At 37.9% G+C, this 18,384-nt stretch overlaps 1 protein-coding gene across 1 annotated transcript in view; it reads left to right on the top strand.

The window, feature by feature from the left end:
• Window positions 1–18,384, top strand: part of CROCC2 (ciliary rootlet coiled-coil, rootletin family member 2) — a gene marked incomplete at its 5' end in the record, with an annotated part of 114,775 nt that overhangs the window by 23,679 nt on the left and 72,712 nt on the right. The window contains 9 exons of the mRNA XM_083363605.1: window positions 2,214–2,320; window positions 2,840–3,037; window positions 4,187–4,283; window positions 4,476–4,565; window positions 6,385–6,588; window positions 10,022–10,221; window positions 14,147–14,329; window positions 15,410–15,554; window positions 17,382–17,528. Of these exons, the coding sequence (XP_083219731.1) occupies window positions 2,214–2,320; window positions 2,840–3,037; window positions 4,187–4,283; window positions 4,476–4,565; window positions 6,385–6,588; window positions 10,022–10,221; window positions 14,147–14,329; window positions 15,410–15,554; window positions 17,382–17,528 (1,371 nt within the window). The remainder of the gene's footprint in view (window positions 1–2,213; window positions 2,321–2,839; window positions 3,038–4,186; window positions 4,284–4,475; window positions 4,566–6,384; window positions 6,589–10,021; window positions 10,222–14,146; window positions 14,330–15,409; window positions 15,555–17,381; window positions 17,529–18,384) is intronic.

An 18,384-nucleotide genomic window follows, 5' to 3' on the forward strand; every position in this document is an offset into this window, starting at 1 on the left:
TTTTTTGCTATAGTCTACCCAAAGTTCTACCTTATGGACAATAATCTTGGTCATTTTGATTCCGTGTTAATTTCTGACATTATTTGAAATAATTTAAGCTAGGTATATTGCTTAATATAACTATATTATGCAAATGTATTCATTTAATCTCAACTTCCTAAGTAATTATAGTAGACTCTCATTTAAAGACTGCTATTTCTTAACTGTTTTGGGGAACTACATCTACTAAGGAAATAGTAGTGTTCTTAAAATCCCTTCTAAGAGATAAAACCAATAAAACCAATAAAACCAATAATAGAAAACTTTTCAAAAGCTAAGCAGTAAAGTTTGTTAACTAGTATTATTATCTTCAAAAGAATGAGCCTCATATAAAATTCAGATATGTTGATTTATATAACATAATATTAGCTCAAATTAATATTAGCCCCAGTTGCAATGTATGGCTGTGAAAGTTGGACCATAAGAAAGGCTGAGCGCCAAAGAATTGAGTCCTTTGAACTATGGTGCTGGAGAAGACTCCTGCGAGTCCCTTGGACTGCAAGGCAATCAAACCGGTCAGTCCTAGAGGAGATCAACCCTGACTGCTCTTTAGAAGCCCAGATCCTGAAGCTAAAACTCAAATACTTTGGCCACCTAATGAGAAGGAAGGACTCCCTGGAGAAGAGCCTAATGCTGGGAAAGATTGAGGGCAAGAGAAGAAGGGGACGACAGAGAATGAGGTGGCTGGATGGAGTCACTGAAGCAGTAGGCGTGAGCTTAAATGGACTCCAGAAGATGGTAGAGGACAGGAAGGCCTGGAGGAACGTTGTCCATGGGGTCACAATGGGTCGGACACAACTTTACAACTAACAACAACAATATTAGCCAGTTTCTGAGTTCAGATTCTTCTTTGTTCAGCCAGAGAAGATGCTAACCTTACCACACAGAAAATATTGGAGAATATTAGAGTTTTGTTATATTTGCAAGATGATATAGCAGTTTCTCTCTTCATTTCAAAGTATACAGGTAGTCCTCAACTTACAACAGCTCATTTAGTGACTGTTCAAAGTTACAAGGGCAATGAAAAAAATGACTTATGACCGTTTTTCACACTTACAACAGTTGCAGCATCCCCATGGTCACATGATCAAAATTCAGACACTTGGCAACTGGTTCATACTTATGACGGTCTCAGTGTCCTGGGGTCATGGGATCACATTTTGTGACCTTCTGACAAACAAATTCAGTGGGGAAGCCAGATTCACTTAACAACTTTGTTATTAATTTAACTGTGGTGATTCACTTAACAACAGTGACAAGAAAGGTCATAAAATGGGGCAAAGCTCACATAAAAAAATGACTCACTTAACAACAGAAATTTGGGATTTAACTGAGGTTGTAAGTCAAAGAATATCTATAGTTTATTAGAAACAGAATGTTACTTTTTACTTATAAGTAATGTATTTTTTCTTATATTTTTCTTCATTACTTATATTTTTTTCACTTAGACTTTCAAGATATTAAATATAATTAATGACAAGCAACCAAGTAATGCATTTTTGATCCTGTTTTTTCCAAAGTTCATAATATAGGTAGTCCACGACTTACAACTGTTCATTTAGTGACCATTCAAATTTACAAGGCCACTGAAAAAAGTGACTTATGACTGGTTTTCATACTTATGACTGTTGCAGCATGCCCATGGTCACGTGATTTACTTGATAGCTGGTTCATATGTATGACAGTTGCAGTGCCCCAAGGTCATGTGATCACATTTTGCAATCTTCTGACAAGCAAAATCACTGGGAAGCCAGGTTCATTTAACAACAGTTTTACTAATGTAACAACTGCAGCGGTTCACTTAACAAATGTGACAAGAAAAGATGCAAAATGGGGCAAAACTCACTTAACAAATTTCTCACTTAGCAACATAAATGTTGGGCTCAATTGCGGTTGTAAGTCAAGGATCACCTGTACTTTGCCATGTTCCCCTTTCCAGGAATTTCAGTAAAATGTAGGTAAATAATGCCTTTAGTAATCCTACTATTTGCCTGTTCTACATTTCCTCTAGTTCATGTCTTGTACAGAATTCTGTAGTATTGTAGGAAATTGCTTTAAAATAGTATTTTTTAGTAGCATGGGTGACCCCTTTTGGTATTCTCCATCAATAAAACGTTAAAAGCGATGGAATTTACTGTGTGCCAGTCAGGTTTTTTTTCCATTGTTCTTTCCAGAGCTACGATTCCTATCTCAGCAATGAACACAGTGGGATTCTCCTGCTATGGCGTCAAGCAGCCACACTTCGTGGTAACTTTGCAGAGCTTCGCACAACAGTGGAGAAGTGAGTGTTACCTAAATTTTCCATTGCTATAAGAATGTTTCTCATTGTTCTATGAAAAATTACCAGACAGAGGAATGCTCTGAAACATCAGATACCACAGTATTTATGCCCTTGTGTCAGAGCCCTATTTTTTTTAAAGTGTCTGTGTGCACGTGCACATCCACATGTAAAAGGAGTATGCAAAACTTTCTGATCTTGAAATAATACTTTGTTCAAGTCAGGAAAGTTGACACCACATACTGTAGCTCTGAATGCTTCAGCATCCCTCATATGGCTAACATAATTGATATAACTGGAAAATGTGAGTATAATATATATTTCTAATTTAAATAGAGAAGGTCCAGGTTTTTCTGAGTACGTTGCATCCTGTTAGTTTTGCACAAAGCAAAACAATAAATCAGCAATTTGAATTATTGGCAATTATTGACATGCCATTCCTGTACCACCTGGAAATGTTAGGTACTGTAATGGTGTATGTAGAATTCTGAGTGAACAAGGATATTATTCTCTCGTTCCCAGAGGACTTGCTGAAGCAGGAACTGACATGGCAAGAGCTTCCCGCCGCCTCCAAACTGCCTGTCTCAATTTGGATTCCAATTTGCGCCTTTCTGAAAATAACTCTACCTGTTTGCTAGAGAAGCAGCTTCGAGAGAAAGTCCGAGAGATGATTCAGCTACAGAGTTCTTGGGATGGAGAAAAGGCCGTTCTAAACTCCAAGTAAGAAGAAGACTTCCGTGTCTTTGATTTCTAGAACACAGATTATTAAAGGACAAGGAGATTTAAAAGGCCTGTCCTGGGATAGGCAACCTTTTGGGTCTGGGGATGCAGTTGGAATTTTGAGAACACATTATCCTATAAAATGAGTATGGTTATTCATAAAAATCTACTTCCTAGACAATAAATTAGCCCTCCAGGATTTCCTTTCTTATCCCTGTTGAATTTTTATGGGACTCAAGGCAACTGTAAATAAATATATTAGAGAATGGCACTTTAAAAGTTACATCCTGATTTCTTGACTTTGTTAACAAAAACAACAAAGACCATAATGACATCTTAAAGAATAACAGACATATTATTGAATACATTTTTTATCGTAACCATCATATGTATCTTACTTCTACATCAAAGTACAGCTGGTTGTGTCTACAAAACTCCTTTTTCAGAACAATATTACATACATCTGATTTAGTACAGTTAGATGTATGAAAGTTTATATGATAATAAATGTATCTATCTTTAGGCATCTAGTTGAGACAGAAAGCCCAATGAGGTCAGGAGAGCCAGTGCTGTAACTGAGCATACTTATGTACCTTGAGCTTGAGGACTTAGAAAACCACACACACACACACACACACACACACACACACACACACACACAAATACACACACACACACACACACACACAAAAGATGGATTGTCCGCAGGGAACAGCATTATCAACAAGAGCCTTGCAATCTCCTATGCTCCTTGTTAATACAGGTAATAATATATCAGGCAGAAAGTAAAAAGTAAATGTTGGAATACTGGTTGAAGGACTGACTTTTTAAGTTTGCACTCCTTAAGAAAGAGGTTCCAGACCTTGCACTATATGCACATGCTTTATATCCCCTTGAGTATTCATGTCAACAACCCAAAGTTTCTTGCTGGATTTGCTTTTTTCTTATCATTCTGTGGTCTTGGACTACATAGCATATTGTGATCTCATCACTTTCAGGTCTTTTCTCCAGCCTTTTTAAGATGATGTGTGAATTGAAACTGTTGTTTCTTTATAATGATCTCAAAGATATAAATAATATATCCTTTATGAGTTACTGATTAATCCTCCTGACTAATACATCATCTGTGTCTTGTTTCTTGTCTTACAGGATTACTGAATTGACCACTTTGGCTGATAAATTTAAGGAACAGAACACAAAGAAAGACAAGACAATCTCGGCCTTAAAAATAGACATTCAAAAATTGGTATAACCCCCCCTTCGACCCTACTTTCTGTCATTTTGTTAAACAAAACCCCATTTGTTTACCACCACAAGCATTCTCAAAAAGGGCATAATAATCATGTTGATCTACAATACTAGATTGATTTGCTGTCTCGTGTTTCTCTGTTCTTTCCCCATTTCCATTTCTGAGCAATTGCTTGTCTTTGAATTCTAGGAAGCCAGTAAAATTGGAGATCTAGAAGAAATGAAGGATCTGAAAGAGGAAACTGAATCTTTGCAACATACTTTAAAAGGCATCACAAAGGTACGTGAAATATTAAATCATAATGTACTTTGTAGGTAAACAACGTCTACTGTTTACTTTGATGCATGGTACATATTTTATAGTAGAGAAATACAAATAAGGTACTATTTATTAGAAAATTCTGTAGCACAGGCCTCAGTGAAATGAATGGAAGCTATGAAAGAGTATAGTATTCTGCTGGTATAATGTTTTCACATATTGTGCCCTTGTGTAATAGAATTGAGTTATTTGGGCTGGTTCCTAAAAGCCATCTGGTGTTTTTTTGGCACAAGCTTACTTTCTGGTTCTTAAGTCTTAAACCAACAGAAATGATAGCAATTTTTTAATGAGAAAAAAAAGAAAGATGTGAACTTTCTACCTGAATATTTCTTTTCATATAAGGAATGTCCTACCGTATATCTAAAACTGTTCCCCATAACTTGTAAGAAAGAATGTCATCTTTTATTTTCATCACTATATAGGGTGTGTGAGTGTTATTTGCTTGTCTTTAAACAAGATTAAGGAAATGATGGTTTAATTCCCATTTGATATCAAGTAGACACATATGTAGGGGACGCGGTGGCTCAATGGGTTAGGATGCTGAGCTTGTCGATCAGAAGGTCAGCAGTTTGGCGGGTCGAATCCCGAGTGCCGCGTAACAGAGTGAGTGCCTGTTACTCGTCCCAGCTTCTGCCAACCTAGCAGTTCAAAAGCACGTAAAAATGCAAGTAGAAAAATAGGGACCACTCCGGTGGGAAGGTAACAGCATTCCATGCGCCTTTGGCGTCTAGTCATGCTGGCCACATGACCACGGAGATGTCCTCGGACAAACGCTGGCTCTTCGGCTATGAAACGGAGATGAGCACCGGCCCCTAGAGTCGGAAACGACTAGCACACATGTGCGGGGGAACCTTTACCTTTACCTTTACCTTTAGACACATATGTACTTTTAATAGCAATAGTATTTTTAAATCCCAAATTTCCATGAGCTCAGATTGCACAGGCCACATATGCCTCTTGTCTCATACAAGTTAATATTGAATGAACAAAGGCTACTTCTTCCTTTAGAGCAGGGGTGTCAAACTGCCGGCCCATGGGCCAGACACGTCACCTGGAAGCCATGCGCACCCCATTTGCGGCAATAGCAAAACTCTCCCAATACGTTGCACGATGTCACGTGACGTCGCAAGTTTGACATGTCTGCTTTAGAGGATGCCCTTAAAACATACGCTACTAAATATATATGAGCAGACCCAAACCCACATATTTTTTTATTTGCAGATGGGTCTCCCCACTTGAGCAATATTCCTTTGCTGGCTATAATAAAATACTCTAGGGCTGAGCTAAATTAACTAAACGTCTGTCCTCTTGAATGAAAAGCTCTGAAGTAGTGATCTGAGATGCCCACATCTTGAATAAGTGTCAGTCAGGAGGCAAATATTTGAAAACCAATAGCCAACTACCCTAATATAGCTACCCTATAGCCAATAGCCAACTACCCTAATTTGGGAATGTTTTGTACTATATGTTATAATATTACTGCAACTATATAAAACTATACCATAGAGAACAACAGTTCAAAAATACTGGAAAAGTAATGGAATTGTCATCCCAATACACTGTTACCTAAGATGTACTACCCTTATTTCTGTTTGTTAAATAAAATTATAAATTAGGACCTGCCTTTTAAATATGTTTGTTGTACTTCACAGTGCCATATGAATTTAACTTAAGAGATACTAGAATCCAACTCTGACATTCTAAACAGCAGTCATGCACCAGAATCTATTCAATAATATTCATTTGATTAGGATTTATTTCTTCTCTACTTTCCTTTTAGTTGGCTCTTGCTGAATCAAAGAACATAGGACTTATCTCCAAAGATGTACCAGAAGAAAATACTGTATGGCACACTTATCCCCTGGGCTTTAGCTCACCTCAGCACCAATGGACAACTCAGTCCCGGATACATTCTCCATCCTGCCAGAATGCATCAATACAAGCAGTACAAGCCCTTATCCAAAATTCACAAAAGCATGAGCAGGTTGGATACACTAGTGCTTTTATTTTATTTATCAAGCTTTTATCTATTCACATGTTATCCAGGTCTGAGCAACTAACATACCTAAATGCAATAATAAAATTAAAACATAATTTAACAAAATAGTACAATATAATCAATAACCTCATGCGCTGAGAAATAATCCATAATCCAGTAACCAACATTCCTCCTCCATATGAATTCTCACTTGTTCACAAAGTCAAGTTTTTATTCATTTCAAAGTGAGGCCCATCTGATCTCTCTGGTAGCGTGATTCTAGATAAGAGAGGCAGACAGTCCAGCCCTTGTTTTCTCTGAGTTATAGGGATATCAGGTTGTAGGTTCAGATATGATCAAGTTTAATAATAATTCATATACATTTCAAATAATATTAAATATGTTTATTGAGGAGTTGTGAGTTTTATGGAGAATGGGTCAGTTGTGGTTTTCCCCAGCTTTGCAATGCAATTCTTTGTAACATTTGGCTGCAAAGGCAGTTAAGACAATTTGCAATCAATCTTCAGTGCTGGATATAGAGAAAGATGTACATTCACTGGAGTAGAAAGACTTTCACTTGGGGAATTCAGAAACACTTATTAATTCCAATATAGTTTGATCTACAGTATTTTAGATCTGGGCTAAAATATTTGTCTCAGGATTTAGTTTTGTTTTTATAAAAAAAATTGAGAAGAGCCTTGGTGGAGCAGTGGGCTAATGCCTCCTTAAGTAACACCAGCTGCATGCAATTAGTGCAGGTTCGAGTCCCACCAGGCTCAAGGTTGACTCAGCCTTCCATCCTTCTAGGGTAGGTAAAATGAGGATCCAGATTGTTGGGGGCAATAAGCTGACTTTGTAATGATGCTGCTTGGGGGGGGGGGCAAAAGCCCTAATAAGCAGGCATATACATAGAATGAAGGCTATTGCTAAGCACATTGATTTGTGCTTTAGATTGTAAGCCGCCCTGAGTCTTTGGAGAAGGGCGGGATATAAATGGGATTAAAAAAAAAGTTGGAGGTGATATCTGGAAGTTGTAACAAAAATTTAAGTTTGTAATTCTGTGGTTCATATTTCTTCTTTTTTCCTATAACAGCACCTAGGCTGCCATTCTAAGTGATTGTTTTGTTATACATAGTCATGTGGCTGACTCTTTGTGAATAAAGCTAAAATATCCTTTGGAATCAAGCATTATCACTTAGTCCACCAACTTATCTTTTTATTGCAAAATTAAAAACAAAACCTACTGAATAACGTCTAAGTACCATACAGATCCTCACAACAAAACCGTTGTCAGTGTTCTTTCCTCTATTTTGTTTAGGGAATTGGGGTAGAGGTGGAGGGGAGGCATGTCAAACTGCTGGCCCATGGGCCAGATGCGTCACGCCAAAACTGCACCCACCCCATTGCTGGCAATGGGGAAAAAGTCACGATACGTCGTGCGACGTCATGTGACCTTGCAAGTTTGACATGCCTGCCTAGCTTATTTATAAATTAAACAGATAGTAGAAATATCCCATTAGTGTGCAATGTTCTTTATTTTAATATATTTTGCGTTGGCTAGGTTTATTTTCTGCCCAAGAAGTAAGGAGCATGCTGCTTGTACTTCAATTAGTGTTAACATTTTAGTGGCTATTGCTATCCACGCATGAATGCTGGCTATCCCAGGTGGATTTTGTGAATGCTGGAAAGATATACTAGATCTACAGCTGCAGATTTATATCTTCCACTGTATAACTATAGCGGACTGTAGTTAACAGCTGCAGGAGATAATTTCAGGTAGTAAAACAGTGACCAGAGAGCAGTGCTGAACTCTTTCTGCACTTACAGCTGTTCTCCCCAGCTGCTTTTCTTCTATGCAGGTGAAATTGAAAAGAAGTCCAAATGGGATAGGCAGAATACCTTAGGGATAGAGGAAATATTCAGCAATCTTTACCACCTCTCTGTGAATTCTGTTTCCACTTCCCATGCATAGGAAGTTTCCTACATTTAAACTTAATTACATCCAAAGCCTCTCCCTTTCTGTTTGAACTGTCATGTCCATTTCAGACAGTTTCCATTGTGGTATAGAAGTTAGTGTGGTAGATTAAGATTTGGAAGATCATAATTCAGATTTTGGCTATATAGTTTCTGGGTAATTTAGCCTGGGTATTGCTCTAAGCATAATGGAGCCTACCTAAGAGATTTGTGGTAAACATTAATAAAAAGAAAACCCCAAAGGATAAAGCTACATATTGAACCCATCAGCAAGTAGATGGGAAAGGAAATTTGTGAATAATAAATTACCTTGGCATTTTTACAAACTCTCAGTTTTCCTTCCTTAGAGTTATTCCCAACTCCCATTCACAAAGACACTCTGGAAAACCTCTCACTCATCCGTTTTGTTGCCTTATAAGTTTCATGTATATTGAAAGGTACTTGAATAGTGTCTGCTTCTTTTCATTGCTCTATATATCTGGAAGAAAGCTATAGATCAGGAAACACAACCTATGACCCCCAATAAGGCAGCATTCAGCTACCAAACAACTACTTTTGGGAGGGGGAAGTCTGCACAGCCACTTCTGACTATGGAGCTAGACTTCAACAATCTCACTATCAAAAATCAGAAACATAGTTTTCCACAATTTGTGAGAGGGAACATCAGTGCCTTTTTTGTAAAAAAAAAAAAAAAAGTGCCAGAACTCACACACGTCATACAACCCGCCTTGCCTACCCTATAAGGTTCCATCCAAAAAAGGTGCCGGAATTCCATTCTGGGTGTTCTGTGACAAAAAAAAAAAAGCCCTGGGGAACATACACAAAGTATAAACAAGCTGGATGATCCCAGCCCATTTTCTATCATTGTCCCATCCTCAGCATCCCCCTTTGAAATTGTGAGTTCCTAAAAAATTATCCATTCCATTCTAGATAAATGCTAATTTATAAAACTTGTCATCTCTTTATTAATATGTATTCTCACCCAATTGCTTCGCTAGGTTTCAGTGGAATGCAAAGTTCCCAAGAGAGGAAGTGTACATCCAAAGTCTAGATTTCAGCAATGGAAGTAAAGTTCTTCTTTTTACTCCTGTACCTTACTCCTTCATACAATTTATGTGAAAGAAAGAAAGAGGGTAAAAACTATTCCTCTCCCATCCCTCTATTTACCTGGCAAAGAAATAGCTGCTATAACTCCTTCAACAACCATTACTATTGAGCACACTGTCAGTGACAGAAGATATCAGAAAGACCAAGGGACTGATTTTGAGGCATAAGTTTCAGTGCTCATTTTCAAGGTTTCTTTTAGAAAAACCAAGATCCATTGCAGAGATTTGGCTGATTAGAATGGATGAAGATATTGATTGGAGCACTTGGTTTATCTGTTTAATATGGGGAGGTTTTCTCTCCCCTTGTGTATGTTTTGTGGCATTTGATGTGGAACTAACTGTTTGATCTCTATGAACAGGAATTGCTTGTGCAATTGGAATCCTGCAGAGATATCCTGGGATCTGTCAAGAAGCAGCTTGTGGACTGCCAGCAGGAAATGAAGGCAGCTGATCAACAGCTGCAGGAACAGAAGCAAGAATGTGAAGAGCTGACAAGGACCCTGGAGGACTGCAGGCTGAAAGCACAGCATTGGAAATCCTCAGTGGAAGTTCTAGAAAGGTGAAGGTGGGAAAAGAAAAAGGCTTGGCCTGTTACTGTAATGATCTCAAGGGACATGGCTTTGACTCAGTTCTTCTGGCAGTTGCACCAGTTGTGACCTCAGAAGATGCATCATAGAACTTTTTTAGTGATTTGTCACTTACAGAAACTCTTCTCATTATGCAGATTCCCATAACTTCTGGGGAAGGACTTTGGCACAGTAACAGAGTATCTACTTTGCACCAGTGGTGGGATTCAAATATGTGAACAACTGGTTCTCTGTGTGGATGCTGCTTCCGGAAGTCCATTCTGGGCCTGGGCAACAAAAAATTAGCTACTGGCAGGGCTTTTTTTTTGTCATAGAATGCTCAGAACGGAGTTCCAGCACCTTTTTTGGATGGAACCTTGTAGGGTAGGCAAGGCAGATTGTATGACATGTGTGAGTTCCGGCAACTTTTTCTTTTACAAAAAAAGCACTGGCTACCAGTTCTGCCAAATTGGTGCGAACCAGCTGAATCCCACCACTGCTTTGCACACAGAAAATTTCAAGTTAGCATTTCCAAACAGGACTGGAAAAGATTCTGCTGGAGAGTTGTTACCAATCATTAAGTATAAACAGTATTGTACTAAATCAGAATGAAGCATATGCTGCTCCACCAGAATGCTTTTTTGCAACCTTTGAATTCTGACTTCATTGCCAAAGTTCAGTGATAAGCTACCAAACAACAGCCCTTTTTGATGGGTTACATACTAGTATATGTATTTCTTTTTTAGAAAATAAAAAGTATGTTATTTTTTTAAAATAAAAAACACCTAGTTGTGGAGGGAAAGGTCAAAAACATTGGTCTTTCCCTTCTGATGACATCTTCACATCAATTCTATGTCCCTGTAGCCCTTTGTCATTGAAAACATACTATAAGTTATTAAAATGCTGCAGCCCCTGTTCCTGAGTTAGACAGAATTGTTTTTTTGACCCAGTATAAAGCAGCCCCTTGTGTCTGTCCAGGACATAATTTTAATGATTCAGTTTGGTACTTACTTACAGGAGGATGAAGAAAAGCATGCAATTGATTTTTCCACGATATTAACATGGAGGGTTCTTTTGTTCTGATGATGTGATTTCACTCTTTAGCATTATTTTTTGTTGTGATAATCAGCCAAGGATATGAACAGTGATGATTAAAGTGATGATTAAAAGCTGGCTTTGGGAATAACATACATCAGCATTTGTTGTTGCCAAAGTTATCAAATATCTCCGCTCATGGCCTCAGAAATATTATACTGATATTATTTAGCTTTGATGTTTATAAAAGCATATGTACACAATTAATTTGTTCAGAGAAAGTTGTTTGGCAAGGAAAGGTATCCAGTAACATATAAAGCAATGGATATTTACAGATCCTTTAAAATAATACAGACAGAGTAGGGGATAAATGCAACTTCCATACAAATGCCTTTTATAGCCTGACAACACTGCAAAAGACCCCCTTGTGTGTGCCATAAACACATACCTCTTACAGTGGAATAGATCTTCAAAAAGGCCTCTACTGCAGCACTCTACTGTTAGAATAATAATGGTATAGGCACACTTAGAACCATTTAGGATTTTAAAGGTTAATACCAATGCCTTAAATCAAGAGTGTCAAACTCAATTTCATTGAGGGCCGCATCAGCATTGCGGTTGCCCTCAGGGGGCCGGGTGGGTATGGCCAGGGTGGGCATGGCCTACTGGGTGGGCGTGGCTAGAGTGTGTATGGCCTACTGGGTGGGTGTGGCCAGCTCTACATCGTTCCCATCAAGGGTGCCTATGGGGGCCTGGGCTGGAGTGAGACAGATCTGAGGGTCTCTGGCAGAAGGAGAGTATCTGGGCCAGGGCCAAGGCAGTGGGGGCCGTTCCCTCACTGTTTCCAGGATGGCTTCGTGGGCCGCATGAAACCACTTCGCAGGCCAGATCCGGCCCCCGGGCCTTGTGTTTGACATGTCTGCCTTAAATTGTTCCTCATGAGCAACATTTTACATATGCAAGATGGTGAAAGAATTTATTTCCTCCATGTTTCATCATTAACTTAAGATAATTTGTGGAACCCTCATAGAGTAATGCTAATATATTTAAAGAAAAAAATGTTTTCTCTAGCACTTCCTAGAATTGCTATATGATATGGTGGAGTCACATGGCTATTCCAGTTAGCAGTGAAAGCATAGAGACCCCTTTCTGCAATAAGCCTGGTGCTGCTATAAGGATTTTTTTAAAGTTAAGCAAAGCCAGAGGAGATCTCTGGCTCAGATGATAATAGTTTAAAAAATAAATGTAATCCTTGTTCACTCCCAGCCAGTGAAATTAATATTTTTGTAGAGTTTTAGAAAAATCCTTACAAAAATTGTCCATTCAAAATGGACAAGTAAAGCAGACTTTTTAAGATCTGCCATCCCTTAATATGTAATGTATTCTGTTAACAATCCATTTGAATTTGGACGTGTCATAATTCTGCCTTTAATTGAAGTTTAAGTAAATGACCTTTAATTCTTTCCATTTCAGTCATATGATGATGACTGAAAAATAGTTTGAATTCTCATCTGTAAGCTTGCCTGCTTTTGATATGCTTTGAAAACAGTTCTAAAAAGATATTAGAAAGAGCAACTCAAAAACAGAACAGATAAATATAACAGCTTTTCAGTAATGAACATGTACAAGAGTATATGCAGAAAAATAAATGTCCATTCTCCTACTGTCATGATAGGGGAACAATCCTCAGCATTTCCCTTGGTTAGGGAGTGTTGTGGAAATCAACTATGCTGGTTTCATCTATAACTGGGGTGCTTGTGAAACCCTAATTCACACATTCACTACATTCATTTATAAAGTTCTAACTCCCTAGTGCTTTGCTTAACACACCAGGCTAAAAAGCAGGAGAATGTGAGTTCTAGTCCCACCTTAGCCATGAAAGCCAACTGGGGGACCTTGGGCGAGTCATTTACTCTTAGCTCAACTCATGTCCAAGGATAGTTATTGTCAGGGAAAATAGGAGGGAGAAATTGTGTTGACTATGTTGCCGCCTTGAGTTATTCATAAAAATAATAAAGGTGGGATACAAATAAATAATAAATACAATTTCTGCCGCCTTCCCCCTTGGGGAAAAAAAGTCCTCTCAGCCATTGGGGACTACCATCAAACTTTTCCTGGCTTTATTTTCAGGACCAGCTGATGTCAATAGTGGGTCAGATTTCACTGGAGGCATTTTTGCATCACCACATACATTTATCCAAACAATGGGAAAGGCCTACAAAACAATTGTTGGACCTAAACTCCCATTACTGCCAGCTAGCAGTGCTGTTTAATCCATAATTGTCCCAGATCATAAATAGCTTTCCAGTCAGGAACCTGGGAAGGCAATATGCAGAATAAGGACTTCATTCTTTACCATAATGCAGAAGCGAAATGTTTACTGCTGTCATCATGACCATGTTTTTTTAAAGAAGCAGTTTAAAGGAATTGTTTTGATCCTTATGTTAAATGAAATGTAGTTTTATTTATTTGTTTGTGTCCATTTATTGTAATTGAATGTGCGGATTCTCAGAATACCATATATCCAAGTTATGGTTTTATCCATACACCATATAATATGAGATCATCTCAAATCCTGCCTCCCCTTCCAGTTCCGTCTCACATTTTTCTTCCAACAAGTATTTCAAATGTACGGCTTTTATAATTGGACAAAGAGCATAGGGGAAGGTAGTTGGAAAGGAAGGATTTTGATGGGGGATGGGTAAACATGTTCTTTCTACATTTTCTGATAGAAAATGAATGATTCATCCAAGCCCTATTTTGCAAAAAAGCAACTGGTCTTTAGAGATATGCAAAGATAGTTCCACTCTGACAGGCAATGGCATGCCCATGGTCTGAATGATATTGGCCCAAAATTGTTCATATTTCTTTTCATTTCTCAAGAGAGAAGGAGACCTTGGAGATAGCAGTCGAAAGCCAGGCTCAACAACTTGATGCCTCCCATCTGGAGGTAGAGCGCCTGAAATTGATGAACGGAGAGCTACAGAAACAGCGAAAACTCCTTGAAGAGCAAAAAGAAGATGCGATTAAGGAAAGAGAGAGGACACGAAAGGAATTGGAGCGGGGGTGAGATGCTACAGTTGTGTCTCTAGCACTGTGTAATGAAAGAGGAATAGAACAAGAGGATATTGGTAGACAGCAGTGAGTAGAAGAGCAGCTGAGACATTCCATTATGTGGGTGGTAAAGTAATCTGTGAAGAACAAATCCTTTTCACTCAGTGGAAGTCCCAGACTCTTTAAGAAAGTCCTGTCAAATTGCTACAACATTTCAGGGCTAATTAATTAGGGTTAGGGTATAACTAAAGATAGAAAAATAGGCAGAAAGCACTTATGTATGCAACAGTTGTGGAACTGGATGCTGCGATATATGAAGGCAATCATTTAAGAATACTTTAAAATGTAGATATTTATGGAGAACACAGTCAACAATAAACTTAAATATGACTATAGTTAATTGTTATTCCACAGTCAAAGACAGCACAACTTTAATACTTGTTACTGAGCTGTTGTGACACAGTGGTTAGAATGCAATACTGCAGGCTAACTCACTGCTCACTCCAGGAGTTTGATTCTGAGTGGCTCAAGGTTGACTCAGCCTTCCATCCTTCCAAGGTTGGTAAATGAGGACCTAGATTGTTGAGGGCAATATGCTGACTCTGTAAACCACTTAGACCAGGCTGTAAAGCACTATGAAGCAGTATGTAAGTCTAATTGCTATTGCTACTGGAGAAAAACAGTAAGAACATTTATTTGTCCTTAATGTCTAAGCTGAATCCTTTCCAGACTCATGGTTGCCTGGATTTAAAATAAAATGCTAGAATGGAGTGTCCTAACAGATCTTTTACTTTCTCATTATTGCAATCTTGTCAGCAACTACATCAGTATTCCTTGATAAATGTAAAGACAGTACAAATATGTTTTGGCATCTTTTGGCCAATATGCCAAAATCCAGTCTCCACACTGATATTCTCATTCTGTTTTATGCAAGTTAGGATCTCTAATCCAGAGGCTACCATGCAAGTCAATATCCATATTCTCCGACTCAGTTTCAGAATACAAACATGGTATCCCCACACATCTATAATGTGTTCAGCATAATCTGTTATGTTTTATGCAAAGCCCAATTAGACTTTTCTCTTTTAACAGACAAAGGTCTCTGGAGCAACTTGAGGAAAGAATGTCAGTCCTGAAGAAAGAGTTAGTGAATGTGAAGGAATCTTTGAACCAAGCCATGCTGGAGAAAGATGTACTGGAGAGTGCAAAGGAAGGCTTGAGCAAAGCACTTTCCAAAGTAAGGATTGCTTGTTGATGTGTTTTCACATGCCATTTGGCTTTATTCCCATCTCTTGCCCTGACTTGGGAGATGTCTCCACTTTCAGTTCAGAAGTAGTCCTGCTGCAACATTTCACACTGTTGTAGTATCTTGCTTTTCTAAGTAATATTTTATGGAGGATATTCTATGTAAAACCTTAAAGAAGTGTTAAGTGCTTCTTTATTTTACTAGTTTCTGCTTGTATAAACATAAAAAGATATTGACTCCAGCATAGATGCGATGCTTCCAGCTAAATAAACAAAAGTGAGATAGTACTGACCTTAATTGTGTAGATTGGTATTGTACTTGAACCTGACCTTGAACTGTTATTGCCCAGGTGAATGCTGACGCCTCAATCGGTCTACTCTAGACTAATATATAAACTTCATCCCTGGAACAATATATTTGATTGTGGTTATTTGTATCTTAATTGCCATTTTTATAAGCCACTCAGATTTGAACTGTTTGAATCAGCATAGAAATAATTGGCCATTTTGGGTGGGAGTTCCAAATGGAAACCATGAATGCATAGAATGAAGAAAGCCACCTTAGTTACACCAGGTCTGTATTACAACTATAGAGAAGAGTGTTTGAAGCATCAGGTTTTCAAAAAATGCCGGAGACACCAAATTGAAGAAAGCTAGTTTAAAATACCTAGAATATGTCATTCTCTAATCATAAAGATCATCAATTGCTTTCCTGATGATGAAAAAAACATACAATAAAACAATTAGCCTTTACTTTATTGCAAAGCAATGACAGAGGGGGGGGAATAGGAAATCTGAAACGGGCTAATGCTGTAGAAAAGAAACAGCCAGTTTATTTTTTCACAGCTTTAGAGAGGGAAAAAAAGCACAACTATGGATGAAGTGCTTGCATGCTGTCATATTTTCAGAATTTAACATTTCAAAAGAGCAATTTATGTGCAAAGTTAGATCTCTTTCCTCAGAAATATTATGCCCACCAATCCTGTGATTCAATGAAGTCTTTGAACAGATCCTTCATGAGTAAGTGTGTTGGTCAAAAACTTCAGTAAAAACTACTACAGCTGCTCACATTGGCTCAGCTTAAGTGAGTAGCAGAATTTTTTTTGCCACCCACTCTTTTTTCCTGTTTAACATTTCTGGAAGGGAAATGGCATTTTCCTAATAAGAATATTTCTGATTACATAATGATCTTAAAGAGAAATAGCACTTTCATTTATACTTATGGATGCCAAAGATCATTCTCTGTCTTGTTTTAGATGCAGTTAAATCTGAGTAGCATTGAATAGGGAATGGCCTGGTCAGAATTATATTTTTAAAATGTAATATTTTAATAAGGTCCTTGATCTTTATGTTAATAATTTTGTATAACCTTTATTTTAACCAACATCTGATCAAACAACTAGCACTCAAAAAGTATGCATTGTCTCTCAGGAATCCATGCATTGTATCGAAGAGAGCAATCCAGATAAGTCTAGACCAGGGGTAGGCAACCTCGGCTCTTTTATGACTCATGGACTTCAACTCCCAGAATTCCTGAGTCAGCTGACTCAGGAATTCTGGGAGTTGAAGTCCATGAGTCATAAAAGAGCCGAGGTTGCCTACCCCTGGTCTAGACAGAGACAGTGAAGTAAATATGCATTCAGAATTAAAGAATTATTTATCATGTCCTTCAAATAGATGGAGATTTTTGTATTACCAATTAACTAGTCATTAAAAACTAGTTGCCATGCTTACAGTTTATCCAAATAGTAAAAATGATAAGGTTTGATGACTTTGTGAGTGTAGTCTAATCTGAATATGCCTACAATTTCCACCTCAGGTTGAAGCCAGCAACACTGAGCTTGAACTCTCCATACACAAGATGAAATCAGAAGATGCTGAACTAAGGGATTCGTTAGCCAGGATGGGAGCTCTGAATGAAGGACTAGCAAATGACAAAATCAAACTAAACCACATCATCCTACAGGTAACAAGATACTACAGTAATTGTGCTATTGTCAGGTGTGAAGAATCAGGACCAGTTCCAGTTGAGATTATTTATTGCTCATGCCTATACACAAGAAACTTAGTCAACTAACAGTCAGCACTAAACTGACTGGGTAAGGCACTAGGTAAGAGTTAACAGAATGCAAGAAAGATGAATGTGGATTGGACCCTCCATGGGAACATAACAACTCCAGGCTGATTCCTCTCTTGACTCTGCCCCCAGGCTCTGCTTCTCTTTCTTCTACAGCTATGAACAGACCTTAGCAAAGAGCAGTAATTGTACACATCAGCTCGTTTGCACTTGATGAATAACAACTTTCAAGTGTTAAAGATATAAATATTGAATGAAAACTACTAACAGATTTGTAGATTGAAAATAAACATATTAACTGCACTTTATTCAAGAGAAAGGGCATAGTTACAGTATATTCTTCAAGATAATAATACAGAATACAGAATACAGAAAAGCGAGATACTGAAACAAAACAAAAGCAAAACAGAAAAATTATCATAAGGAGGAACTTTCAATAGCTCCCCTTTTCCCTTTCTTTTCATAGTCCCTGTTTCTAATCACTACATAAATATTTGCACTTTTCTTGAAATACTGGAGATTGTTATTTACATTTGTTTAAACCATTTCATTTGATATTTTTATAATTGATCTCATACTTCTTTTTTCTTTAAAAATGTCCCAAATGTCTAAACCTGCCTTTTTGTACATTATAGAAAAGGGAGCAATTCCTGCATGAATTTAGTTAAATAAATATATAGAATGAGCTCTGCTATTGCTTCATATTCTCTGACTTTAATCTCCCATTCTTGTATTATTGGCAGGT

Source organism: Vipera ursinii, assembly GCF_947247035.1.
Source record: "Vipera ursinii genome assembly, chromosome: 5".
NCBI classification, from domain to species: domain Eukaryota; kingdom Metazoa; phylum Chordata; class Lepidosauria; order Squamata; family Viperidae; genus Vipera; species Vipera ursinii.